Source organism: Nicotiana tabacum, chromosome 6, assembly GCF_000715075.1.
Source record: "Nicotiana tabacum cultivar K326 chromosome 6, ASM71507v2, whole genome shotgun sequence".
NCBI classification, from domain to species: Eukaryota; Viridiplantae; Streptophyta; class Magnoliopsida; order Solanales; family Solanaceae; genus Nicotiana; species Nicotiana tabacum.
The window spans coordinates 153,697,564-153,711,206 of record NC_134085.1 but is presented as its reverse complement, the minus strand read 5'-3'; the positions used below and the strand labels follow the sequence as shown (position 1 = coordinate 153,711,206).

The following is a 13,643-nucleotide window of genomic DNA, read 5'->3' as shown; positions in this document are numbered from 1 at the left end:
CCGAATAAATTTACAATGTGAAAAATATATTTATATATTAAGTTTAAAAATAATATAGCATTAAATTTTTTCTGGACCCTTGAAATTATGAAATAATTACAAGCCAACAAGCAATTAAACTTAAAATCCTAATTCCCAAACCTATTATGGTACTCTTATTGAAACTAAATTATTTCCAGCATATTCACTAGCAAAACACAAGGTATTATAGCTATTATGAGTATCAAACTACAATGTATTGAATATGTTTCCTTTCGTATGATTTAGATTTATCTTTTTGAATATTTAATCTTTTATAGACTTTATTCTTGAAACCCAGCTTGGTTAATATCTTTCCACTCGTGTGATATATATATACAACAACAACAACAACAACCCAGTATAATCCCACTTAGTGGGGTCTGGGAGGGTAGTGTGTACGCAGACCTTACCCCTACCCTAAGGTAGAGAGACTGTTTCCAAATAGACCCCCGGCATCCTTCCCTCCAAGAACTTCCCACCTTGCTCTTGGGGAGACTCGAACTCACAACCTCTCGGTTGGAAGTGGGGGTTGCTTACCATCAGAGCAACCCCTTGTCATATATACTCCAGCCATCTTTTATATTTTCTTAATTTATCACCTTTTAAACTGTAAAAATATCTAGAGAGTTTTGCTAAGTCCTATAAAAGTACGTATGTTATTGCATTCTACTTCTAGTAGTGATTTTTACATGATATGTAAAAAAAATTACCGAATATTTACCGAACCATACCTATACCGAAGAGAAACCGACATGATTAAGACGATTTCGAAAAGTCTAATTTCGGTTATACATAATAGAATAACCGAAAATTGGTATGGTACAAATTTTATAAAAACCGATCGAACCGAACCATTGACACCCCTAGATCCTACAAGCAAGGCTTGCATGTTTTTAAATTTTTCATAACTTCAAAATCAATATTGATTGGGACCACATAAATTTCACGGTAAGGTAAAATAATGTCACTTTGTTGATGCAAAATACACAATTATTGTAATTAAATTGTCAACTAAAGATCATAAATATTCAAGGAAAACACAATACTATGTGATTGCAATTATCATCCTCTTGAAAAACAATGTAATAAAAAAGCAAACATGTGGTACCAAATAATGTATTATCAGATGCTCCAATCTCCAAGCAATAAAAATGTAATACGTAGTAGCGTGCTCCGTGCTAGTAAGCAGGAAAATAAACGATACCGAACAAATCCACTCACTGTGTGTGTGTGTGTGTTTGCTCGTACGCCGCAAGCGAAGACAGTGCGTATTGTAACTGTTCTCTGAACGAATCAAATGTTCATTCGAATACCTTCCTAATCTCCGCCATAAATTTACAGCACCCAAAGTATTTTCCTTTTTCTAATAAAAAAATACACATACTCCAATCAGATTGTACATAGTAAGTATTTTACTTTTTGCATAATCGCCCTTTACAACTTTCAAAATTGACATTTGCTACCACATATATAATCAATATCAATAGAGAGAGAGAGAGAGGGTACAGATAATACGCATTTGGATTTTTGGGGGTTTTCTTTGTGCTATTTTTGTTCATTGCATGCGTTGAATTGTAGAGATAATTACGCTTTGAATGGTATCCCCAAACAAAGGCAAAGGTGTATGCTTAATCTTAATCGATCGTCTCCTTGTCGGCGATGTCTAAACACAACAAGGAACGAACTCTCAATGACTTGTACAATGTGACTTTCACTCTCCCCCAACCTAAGGCACGTCATTTGCCCTTTTTTTAAAATTCAATTAGGGGTTTCTTCCTGTGTTTTTTGCCTTATATCCTATCAATTCATCAGTAGATAATAGCTTCAATTGATGCCGGTGTCGTTCAGTTTTAACTGCCTCCTAAATCGTTGCATCAATCAAAAGTTTCGATTTTTTTTTTATCTCAATCGGAATCAGTATGGAACAGCATCGTTTGTGGATAAATTTCAATGTTGATTTGTTCCTGATACTTGTTTGAAGAAGATTTTTCAGTTCTGTGAAGGTTAGGGTTTCCGATTAATCAAAAATATACTTTTTATTAATTTATTATTTCCATCCTATATGCATACTGGAGTTGTGGAATTATTCAGTTCAGTTTATGTTATTGAAGTTGTTATGCTTTGGAATGTTACACGATCTGTTTGCTGCAGAACTGTTGTTTTTAGATTTTGTATGATGCTATTTGGCTTTGACTGATAGTGTATTTAATTCGTTTTTAGATCACCCCTGTGTTGAGAGGAAGCTATCGAATGCAAGGGCCGTTTGATGAACCTATCTGTAACTCCCAGACGCATACGGTGAGCCTACAGGGTAATTTACGTGCTGTGTGCTCGTTCTCTGACTCATTATTCGCTTCCATTACCACGATGTACATTCACTTCCTATTTGCTGTCGATTAGTTTGTTTGGAAAATGTATGTCAGTGTTAAAAATAGCGTGAAGCGAGGAAAAGCGACAACCCCCATTTCACGAAAAATAAGAAGCGAAGAGCCCGCTTTTTTGTAAGTGAAGCGGAATTTAAAAAAAAATTTAAAATAAATAATTGGGCAGAAACTTGGCAGAAACTGGGCAGAATTTTTCTGAAAAAAATTCGCCAGCATTTCGGCGCTTTTTGGACGTTTAGAAAAAAAAAGAAAAAGAAGAAGAAGAATGAAATAAATCTGGAAAACATACCTGTTGAAACTAAGTTGCTGTTGTACTGATGAAGTGTTGAAGAAGAAGAAGAACCCTACTTTACTTGAACAAATCAGCGATTTGGGTCTTTTAATTGAAAAAAGACTTTGGGTCTTTTAATTGAAAAATCGTCCGCTTGGATCGCTTCTAGGCGCTTCACCGCTTCTCGCTTTTTAGAGAGAAGCGGTCGCTTATGCATACCTGAGCCGCTTTTAACACTGGTAGCGATACCCCTCCCGCTCCGCTTCTTAAGCGAGGAAGCGCCCGCTTTTTTTAACGCGGATGTATGTAAATTGCGGGTTTTAGTTCTTTTTTATCCTGGAGTTGCCTGGAGTTCGACACTCCCCTGAATTATGCTTCACAACATTGTTAAGATATTCTTTGTTGGCTTTTCGGAAATTTGGTTGTTTACTGTGGAGAGCACTGCCATTTCTTGGGCTATATTATGGCATCGTTGATAATTACAAGCTGTTAGCAACTTAACAGAAATGTGTAATGTGGTGCAAGTAGAACGTGTCTGGTTGAATCTAGCATTTTTCATTATTAATGGAAGGCAATATCTTTAGAATAGGCAATATCTGAACAAAATGTTAATCATAGGGGTTAGTCTTTCTAATGGAAGGGAAGTACTTTTGAAATGCGAAGGACTATTTTTTTGTTATTCAGTTATAATTTCAGTAAGGAAGGGCTGAATCTTTTCTTTTAATATACTTAGACTCTGATATCTTAGGATTTGGTAACAGGTACTTTTGTTTTTGACTAATGTTAAGAGGAATCTTTTGAATGTGAAGGACTAGCCCGTTCTTATTCATTCTCCCTTTTTGTTTTTAAGAAAAAGAAGGGTGCTGAGTGCTCCTGTTCAGTTAATACCATTTAAGATACCTGAGATGTTAAAAGTTTGTTAGTAGGCCTTTTCTAGTATGCGCTTTCCGGTAAGGATTTTTTCCTAGTATGCTTGACTCACTTTTTTTGCCTTAATCTCTTTTTGTTGAACAAAGTTTCCCTGTTGTTGATTCCTCCCCTTGAAAACTCCTTTTTAAATGCTCTGTGGTGTTCAGGTGTCAACTGAAGTTAGTAAGGAATCCATTCGGTGTCCTCGGAATCAGAGTGTTGGTGGAAGGCTAGTCTCCGGGTCGTGTAACGTGTGTTCTACTCCTTGCTCATCTTGTTTTCCTACTAGTCAAAGCCTCATGGAATCAACAGTTGATGAGTTTTCCGGGGAAACCGGTATGATAAATAGTTTAAGTTTCTCTGTCAATGATGTTTCTTCTTCTAATAAGACGAGAAAATGTGAAATTAGACAGAGTAGTGAAATAAACAGTGTAATCCGCACAAGTTCGAGTAACTTATCTTTTTCTGCAAATGCTGAAATTAAATCAAATGCAAGGACTTCTGATGTTTCATCCGCTACTTCAGATGGTGCAGCATTTTTGAAGTTAAAGGATCCCAAATCTCTTGAAGGCCTTGATGACAATATATCATGTGTCGTTAGAGCCAACGAAGCTAATAAATTGTCCAGCTCCAGTAAGATGAGCGAAGACAGATCAAGTCTACAGTGTTCTTCTACTTCTAGTGGAAAAACAATAAATAATCAAACTTCTGCTGGATGTGTACATGTGAAAACTGAGGCAGATGACAGTTCAATTGACCACAGTGGCCGGAATGAAAGTAATGGTGAGGCGAATAATAAGGCACCTATGGGGGAAACATCTTCAAGAAATGCACATAGTATAGGAGACTATTTGGAAAATAACCATTCATCAATAAAGAACGATGTGGCATCTGAAGCTTCTGGCGATCTACCTGCTGATACTTGTCCTGAGAAGGATGACCAAAAGAGTGTTGGATCACCCGTTTCGTCTGATACAAAGGATGCTCTACAATCACATCAAATGGATGGGAGTGAGGATTCTGACATTGAGGAGCAAGATGTAAGTAAGAATGCTTTTGCTATTTTCTCTTGGAATACTCCTTTTCTTTTTGTTTGTTTTGTCCTCTAAACATGTAATTTGTCTCATCCCAATAGATCAACCCCAGGCAAGACCAACATGATTTGTAACTGATAGTCAGTTGTGATTGAATTTTGTTTAATTACCCTGTACTGTGTGCTGCACAACCTGACTTAGGAGACTATGGGCGATTAACTTCTAGAGTAGGAAATGTGAGAAATCTTATGCTTTTGTCTCTTTAGATACGGAAGAAGCTAACTAAATTTTTAGAAGATGTAAACGCATTTGCATATCTTCTTTCATGTCATCAGTCACATGCAGAAATCACTTAAGCTCATAGATTATGTTTATTTTGTCTGGGCATATCTTGCCTGTCGAGGCGGAGGACTATTGAATGACTAGAGCATGACTTATTGGGGGCATCATTCCTACTATGGGGTTAGACAGTTCTAGCTTGCTTACAGAAAATAGTATTTTCACGCAGTGTTGTCAAAGGCGCGCTTAAGCTCTGAAGCGAGGCTCAAAACATGTTGAGCGCTTCGCCTCGCTTTGTGGGCGCTTTAATGTCACATCAAAGTTCTAAGGCATACTTTTCCTTGCCAACGAGTGTAATCCTGAAAAGGTGATATTAAACAATTAATATTTCACTTTATCATAATTTTTTTGCAATTTCTTTGTCCATATATTTGCTATTCATACGTATAATTATTAGTCTTGGACTACATATACATATTTTTACTTTTTCTCCAGTTGCACCTTTTTTCATTAAAGCCCACGCTTTATTTGCGCTTTGCGCTTAAAGCCCCAAGGGACCTTAGAGCTTTTTTGCGCTTTTCGCCTTTGATAACACTGTTTTTACGCTGGTAGAGCGAAATGCCAATATCAAATTCTATGGTTCTTTGTTGAAGATGTTAGTACCTCACTCACTGTGTATCAGACAGGGGTTATTAGATCAAAACAGGAAAAACTGCTACTTCAAAAAACAAAGGAAAAACTGTTGAGCAGAAAACTAATGAATAGTTGCACTTCAAATGGATGGTCAAATCGATTAACTTCTATATATGAACACTAAAAAAACAAGCGGTCCCTGATCTGCAACAACTGCTTCGTTGGTTCTTTGTTTGTTTAGATTAGTCGTCCAGATTCATTTTCGCCAAAAAAGGTTTAATAAATTAAGGTGTCATCTGAAATTCCTTTAGCAGGAAGATGTTTTCTCAATACTATTACTTATTACAATGCATGAATTAGTGCTATGCATGTGACTTTTGTTTCCATCTTTATTTGAGGCACACATTTCTCTTTTCTTATGCACATAAGTGATGAATTTGGCATGTCTTGTTTTTCTAGTATGGGAAATCATGCTGCCTTATTGTGCGAATTTTGTAGCTGTTACTTCTTCCTAGTTCGTAAATTTGTATGTAAGACCCTCCTTTTTCCCCTTTGAAATTGCCGGTGTAATTTCGTTGCCAATTACAGGTGAAAGTTTGTGATATATGTGGAGATGCTGGTCGGGAGGATTTACTTGCCATATGTTGCAAGTGTACAGATGGTGCGGAACATACGTAAGCCTCTAATTCATTTTATCTCCACGTGTTCATTTTTGTTCCTTGTGTTGTGGTTAATGAAAATGTTGCTTTATCCTAGGTATTGCATGCGAGAGATGTTACAAAAAGTTCCAGAAGGGGATTGGATGTGTGAGGAATGCAAATTTGACGAGGAAATGAAAAATCGGAAAGGTGATAAATCTGTGAAGTTTGATGGATACAGAAAAAGTTATCATACTGGACAAACTGCTATTGACGATACAGGCGTCACAATAAAAACAGAAGCAAAACCTTCTGATGCTGATGGGGAAACAGCTTCTGATACTAAAATATCTGGCAAGAGGCGTATGGATGATAGTGAAGTTTCTTCTGTGGCAAAGAAGCAGGCCTTTGAGCCAGCTTCGGTATCACCAAAAACACTAAGTCCCAACAGACTTACTGCACTTTCCCGTGAAAGTTCATTTAAGAACTCAGATAAGGGGAAGTTGAAATCCGTTAATCAGATCTCTTCTGGAGGTCTTTCTGTTCATGATACTCCAGCGTGGGGGCCACGGCTCCAAACTGCTAGAGGTAATTTTATCGAAATTGGCTTGGATCATACCTTCTCCAATTACTAAGAGATTCTCTGAATTCTCTAAACTTTTAGCCACTTTGTACGGCTCATAGTATTGCGTTACTAATTAAGCTGGATTCTTTTTTCTACCTGCAGGCACCTTTTCAAAGTCTAATTCTTTCAGTTCCCTGGCTGCAAAACGAAAAGTGCAACTTGTAGATGAAGGTTTCCTGCCGAAGCAGAAATTGGTTAATGAATCTGCTGGTCTTGATGTGAAAGAGAGTTCGATCCGATCAATGAGCAAATCTATGTCATTTAGATCCATAAGCACAAGCCGCAACAATGTCTCTGAAGCAAAGGTTAAGATGTTATCCCCTAAGTTTTCCCCTGCTCAGGACAAAGGACAAATGCAGACAAAAGAACGAAATCCATTTGAAAGGAAGAGTTCTTTTAGATCAGAACGTTCTTCTGGTACTTCTGTTCCTTCTAAAACTGAGCAAAGATCAGCATTTCGAGGTGATCCTTCTCCACTTTTTTCCTCAAGTAATAACCGTGATTCTAGACCAGGTCAGCTTGACAGCAAACCTGTGTCGTTATTGAAATCATCTGGTGCTGTTGCTCGTAGGACTCCAGAAGTATCTGTTCATTCAGGTAGAGTGGCTTTGCATTGATGTGCCTTCTGTATTTCAATCCTTTACTCATAATTTTCTGCGAGGGGGTGGGAGTTAAAGCCTTTTACTTTTAATAGTCATTTCATGACGTATCTTTTGGTCTACGTGAATCAGATGAAGCTAAGAAGCAGATATCACTCACATCCATCTCCACTGGAGTTCCCGCTGCCAATAAAATTAGTAGCTCTGATCAGAGGCCTAACCAGAGTAATGCAAGGGATGATCCTTCGTCGATCTCTTATATTGCTGAGAGACCAACATCCAACACTGGTGAAGGTCTGTTGGATGGGGTGTCCCAGCAGAGGGAAACAAAAAATGTTGGTGAGAGAATAAGGGAGAATTCTGGGAGACGCTTAAAACACAGTGGAACTGGTACGAAGTCACTTTTCTGCCAGAGGTGTAAAGGAAGCGGTCACTTGACAGAAAGTTGCACTGCTGACGGGCCTGATTTATCCACGTCTGATGTTTCTGCTGTAAAAAATTCTAAAGAGGCCCCAAATGGCACCAGCGATCTGAAAGCTGCAATTGAGGCTGCTATGCTAAGGAAGCCTGGAATTTGCCGTAAGAATAGGGTTTTTGACCAGTCTGATGATTTGGCTATGTCAAACACAAATTCTGAAACAACGGCTCAAGATCTACCATCTGGTTCGAGTGGCAGAAGAATTTTACCTACCAATGAAGAAGGCTATGGGCTTTCATCGAACTCTATGACTGGCTCCTATAAACAGGAAATCAGCAATATGAGGCAGCTGTCAGTGCTTGCCGCTGAAGCTCTTAGCAGAGCAGGGAATGCGGTCCCTATTCTTCCATCTGACGAAAAGTCTTCACTTGTTGATTTAGATAGATATTCTCAAGCAGCAATTGCAATACTTTCGAGGACAGCAATTCCAGAGCATGAATATATATGGCAGTATGATGTCCACCTTTATCTTAATTTTTGTAGTTTTTCCCTTGGGGTTTATAATTGGTTGTAGTTGTGAGATTTTATTGCATTTCGGAAGCAGTTGTTTACGCATACTTTTTGTTCAGGGGTGCTTTTGAGGTTCAGAAGAATGGGAGAACTCTTGACTTGTGTGATGGAATTCAGGCTCATTTATCAAGTTGTGCATCGCCCAAAGTTCTTGACACAGTAAACAAATTTCCTCAAAAGGTCCTCTTTAACGAGGTTTCACGGTTGAGCACTTGGCCAATACAATTTCAGGAGTATGGTGTCACAGAAGATAATATTGCACTGTTCTTTTTTGCTAGAGACATTGGGAGGTAAAATTTTGCTATTCCTCCTAAGCTTTCTTGCTTTCAATAAATTGGGTGTCCCACCTGTATTATCTAGGTTTTCGATCTGAAATTGATGGTATTCTCAGCTACGAGAGGTGCTATAAAACTTTGCTGGAGAATATGATTAGGAATGACATGGCTCTCAAAGCGAATCTTGAAGGTGTTGAGCTGCTGATATTCCCATCTAACCGACTTCCTGAAAAATCTCAACGTAAGGATGATTGCATTTTGTGAGATACTTCCTTGAACTTGATATATGCTGTGCTTTGACATTTTTAATGTTATTCATAGCTACTTTATATTTTTAAGCATTATCTCGTAATTTTATTTCAAGCATGAGGCTCTATGGACTGTGACAGACTTGATTCACATTCTATTACCTTGCTTTGCTATATGGAGTTACTGGATATGGATGGATTAGGATTTTGTGAAGTTTCTGATCCTGTACCCCGATGCCAAAAATAGAAGAACTCGTCTTCTGTAACTTCTTTTATCAACATTTGCTGAATACTTCCCTTTCAATTATTGTTTAAGCAGATACTGCTTTTCTGCTTGCTACATTAGCTACTCTTTACTTGCTTCTATGCAATTGTGGGTATACTGGTCAGCGCATTTCAGTTCATTCACATGTGGTAATGAATGATCTGTAGGTTGTTGAAATTGCACACATGCATTAATGCAAATTTATGCTCTGGAAGATACTTAATGCAAATGAGTTACTGGATATGGATGGATTAGGATTTTGTGAAGTTTCTGATCCTGTACCCCGGTGCCAAAAATAGAAGAACTCGTCTTCTGTAACTTCTTTTATCAACATTTGCTGAATACTTTCAATTTTTGTTTAAGCAGATACTGCTTTTCTGCTTGCTACATTAGCTACTCTTTACTTGCTTCTATGCAATTGTGGGTATACTGGTCAGCGCATTTCAGTTCATTCACATGTGGTGATGAATGATCTGTAGGTTGTTGAAATTGCACACATGCATTAATGCAAACTTATGCTCTGGAAGATACTTAATGCAAATGAGATGGAGAAAATTGCTCTTTGTTTTTGCTTATTCTGATCATCTTGTTTATGCAGGGTGGAATATGATGTTCTTCCTATGGGGTGTCTTTAGGGTAAAGAAGGCAAGTTGTGTGCAACATATGCAGGCAACTGGAAAGCCATTTCCTCTACCCCAGGCTATTCCAAAGTCAAGCATGCTTTTTCCAGAGAATGTACGTTGTCTCGGCCCTGTCGACAATGCTGCGAGTGATAATGTTACCATGGATGTTGAGGTAATTGCTTCAAAGGAGTCTGGTTGTCCATTGGTCAATGGAAATGTTGATTCGAAAGCATCCCAAGTTTGCAAAGGTGACTCTGTAGCCGTAAACGTGGAGCACCTGGAGCCTAGCTCCGTCACAATTGTACCAACTAGCCAGTTGAATTCTTCCCCAGGGAGGAGACGATATGGCATTTTCCAGGTGCTGTTTTAACTTCATCATGTTTGCATAGAAGGGTTCGCCAACCGCTGTTCAATGGTTCAGTTTTGTAATTCTAGAACAAATTTGATTAGTTGTTTCCTGCTTATTGTCTTTTGAATGCAATATGGTTTCTAGTAGGTGGTGGGGCATTTGTATTTACCCTCTATTTCTATCTGGGATGTTCTTTTTGGGTACATGTGAACAAGGAGGCTATGATTCCATTATAGGAGAAAACTTGAGAGGAGAAGTGAGAGAGCAAGGAGTTCCCAAGGCAATGAAGTAGAAAATTTCCTATTAAACAAGATTTGGAAAGAGTCAGTGTGTGAATTTGAAACTCATTTTGTTCATACACAGTTACACACGTTGCACTAGAGTGCCAGCCCCAACTCCTCCCCCCCAAACAACCCAACCCAAAAAAAGAAAAGAAAAACAGGCACACACACACTCTCACAGAGATAGTTCCAGTCCAGTGCTGCTTTGAGTTCCTTTTGTGACTCTAGTATGTTGTCTGCTTGGTTGCTTCAGTGACTTGCTATTCAGTGCTTATTGTGCTTTTTAATTCTTGCCTTTAAGAAAAAGTACTTATTCTGTGTTTCGTTGTTAAGGTCTTGCCAATCCTGGTTTTTGCTGTTGAACTGGCGACCTTACAAACAAATCCTAGTCAGCATTGATTTTCTAGTTTGTAAATAACATGTCATATATCATTTTTTTTTTAACAATAAGGTAGGATAAAAAACATGTCATATATCAACTCAAAGTCCAAATGCAGCCCAATTCTGGCATTTGTTGCTTCAAGTGATGAATGATGTCATTATGGCTTGATTTTTCAGAGTTTATATCTTTTTCTTTTAGGTTTGCACATTTCTTGCTAGTATCATTTCCTCTCTTTTGGCTGGTGTAAGGATCATTGAGAGCACTTGAGTCATTTGACTTGATATCTAGACTTGTTATACTGATTCTTAGATGGATCACAACATTTTCTTATGGATGTATTCTCATTATGTCCCAAAACGCTGTAATTGGCTTGGGCGACCCACTGAGAGTCTCTACCTCAATCTTTCATTTGGGTCATCTATGACTTAACAGGGATAAAATCTTGGACTTCTATTTGTTTACGCTTAGGATATAGTTGAATTGTGCCATGTGCTATTAAGTCCATATCATTCATTTGTTGCTCACATCTAATGCTCGAAGTTGGAATAGGTAATTGGCTATTATTTCAGGCTTTGCAATTGTCCCGCTTCACTTAGATTTGGCATAGCTTATTTAGCTGTTGCACGTTGTTTTCCTCATGTCAGTACATCTGATTTAGTTCTCTTGTGTATATTGTCAACCCTAGTTTTTGTGTTTCGTTGTCACTGTTTTAATATGCTTCCCTGCTAGTTAGTTGTCATGTCAGTGATGGCTTTTCAAACCTAATAAACCTATAAAGGTACCACGGTTATACCAGAGGGCCACCATCAATCATTTTTTTGCTAGGATTGAAGTTAGGAAGAAGTTCTCAATGACAAATGAAACTAAAGAAGAAAAACTCTATGGTTGTTTATCTTGTCGCATGCTAGTTGTCCCTTAATGGTCAACCTGCTGCTATGTAGTGGATATGGTAGTAGGTTTAACTTGTTATTCACAAATATTTCTTATGTTTCTTTTTTTCTTAGTAGTGAGTGTCAGCTCAAATTTCTTTTCTTCAAAATCATGTCTAATCTATCCTTCATGCTGCAGTTATATGGGTTTTATTTTTCTGGATCAATACCTATTGGCAGCATAATTGGTCCAAAAGATTTGGCCTCTTTTAGGCCAACGGCCCTGGTCATCGTGTAGGGACCACAAGTGGACCATGTCCACAGTTCTGTATTGCTCACTCGCTTTTTAAAATTCTTCTAGTGGCTTGATATATTGCCTTTACCTAGTGGGATCAAGTTGTGCAAAAGTGTTCGTCCTAAGCCTGCAACCAGTGGCTTGGGTGGGGTGGGGGTCCTCCCTGTTTTCATTCCTTGAATGTTTATACGGAAGATTTTCCCTTACTCTGCTGCTTAAAAACTAGTTCATTTACGTTGCTGCTGCTTGTTCCTAATGCACATCATTAACACTCTTTTAGGTCGGAGATGCTGGACAGGAATGCAAATCGGAATTGCAAAGTAGTTCTACTCCAGCTGCCAATACTTGGACAAATGTTAGTATAACTGAACCAGTGCCAATGGAATGTGGTTCTTTAGTTGATAGACAGAGGCCATCCCATTCTGTTGATGAAGCTCCAGGCCGTATGCAGGAGAAAGCTTCTATGGGCAGCACGGAGAAGGGCTTTGGTAGCACAAATGGTAGGAAATTTGAGATAAATCTGGAGGATGAGTATAAGGATGAAGAAGCATCTGAAACGAGCGGAAGTGCAACTACTGAACCAACACGGAAGGTGCTTAATAGTGATATGCTGAACCACCTGAAACGTCCACGTTCCGTGGAGACAGTGATGCAATCTGTTGACTCTGGAGTTAATCTGGCAACCCGAAGTTTTAATGATAATGACATTGTAGTTGAAAAGGCACCCTACGACAAAAAATTGAAGACTAGTGTTGGTGGATCATATGGTAATAGCGAGCAAACTAGTTGTTCCAGTGATGATTTTTTGTCACGGATGCATGGTTCCTCTTATGGACCCTATCTTCCGGATACAGGGTGTGATGAAGCTCTGAGTAAAGCAGCTATCCCGGAGTGCTCAGGGAGTGCTGCAAGATATTTCTTCCCTGTCGATCCACATCCTGTTGAGGCTAGGTCAGCACCTTGGCAAATGCATCATTCAGATAATGATCGGCTTAGCGATAGAGTCCCTAATCTTGAGCTAGCGTTAGGTGGTGAGTCAAATTTGCTGACACAGGGAATCCCACCCTTTTTAGTTGGGAAATTAGACAAGAAAATCATTCAAGACCAAGGTGCTGAGACACATTCGCTGACTCAGGGAATCCCACCCTTTTTAGTTGGGAAAGTAGACAAGAGAGTCATTCAGGACCCTTCTTCAGCTAAGGAAGCAATTAGAGTGGAGGAGGTGGAGGATGTCTCTGCTTCTCTCTCCCTTTCTCTTTCATTTCCTTTCCCAGAAAAGGAACAGCAGAAAGGTTCTGTTTCACAAAAAGAGCAGGCAATGCCTGAAACAAAACGCGGTAATACACCTCTGCTTTTCTTTGGGGGGCTCGGCAACAAGTAGGGTGAGATTACCAATAACGGTGTACATTATAGTTATTCACATGGATGCGGTAGGCTTACAACATGTTCATAAGGATACAGGGTTTATAATTTTGTTAGGTGTTTCTTGTCTCAATTTTTATTTAGCTTGCAAGTGCAGAGTGACGGCCCTTTGTAAATATAAAGAGGATATTAACCGTAATGGGCTCTAGTACCATAGAAAAGTTAACATTTCTGCGCTGCTTCAGTGTTATTCCTTTTAATTGTGAATCATCTCCCAATGACCTCCTTTTATGAATAAACGCAGTTTCTGGCA

At 38.7% G+C, this 13,643-nt stretch overlaps 1 protein-coding gene across 4 annotated transcripts; it reads left to right on the top strand.

Annotated features, from left to right (window-relative positions):
• The first annotated feature begins 1,501 nt into the window (after positions 1 to 1,501).
• On the top strand, positions 1,502 to 13,643 carry LOC107760138 (ASI1-immunoprecipitated protein 2). Of its 4 annotated transcripts, none has more exons than XM_016578156.2 (12): positions 1,502 to 1,752; positions 2,242 to 2,319; positions 3,753 to 3,921; positions 4,111 to 4,625; positions 6,120 to 6,205; positions 6,288 to 6,757; positions 6,897 to 7,391; positions 7,526 to 8,321; positions 8,441 to 8,671; positions 8,773 to 8,897; positions 9,768 to 10,150; positions 12,249 to 13,643. In XM_016578156.2, the coding sequence occupies exons 1-12, from the start codon at positions 1,681 to 1,683 to the stop codon at positions 13,347 to 13,349; spliced, it is 4,521 nt and encodes a 1,506-aa protein (XP_016433642.2). In that variant the 5' UTR covers positions 1,502 to 1,680; the 3' UTR covers positions 13,350 to 13,643. The 4 variants fall into 4 exon arrangements, with proteins under 4 accessions (XP_016433642.2, XP_075111758.1, XP_075111757.1 ...); XM_075255657.1 differs by having other exon boundaries at positions 1,520 to 1,752; positions 2,242 to 2,332; XM_075255656.1 differs by having other exon boundaries at positions 1,520 to 2,024.

Bases quoted from the DNA above. Each gene is read 5' to 3' on its own strand.
- LOC107760138 (XM_016578156.2), top strand. From the start codon at position 1,681: ATGTCTAAACACAACAAGGAACGAACTCTCAATGACTTGTACAATGTG. The intron at 3,922-4,110 runs GTATGATAAATA...CCGCTACTTCAG, and splicing joins TGAGTTTTCCGGGGAAACCG to ATGGTGCAGCATTTTTGAAG. The intron at 7,392-7,525 runs GTAGAGTGGCTT...TACGTGAATCAG, and splicing joins AGAAGTATCTGTTCATTCAG to ATGAAGCTAAGAAGCAGATA.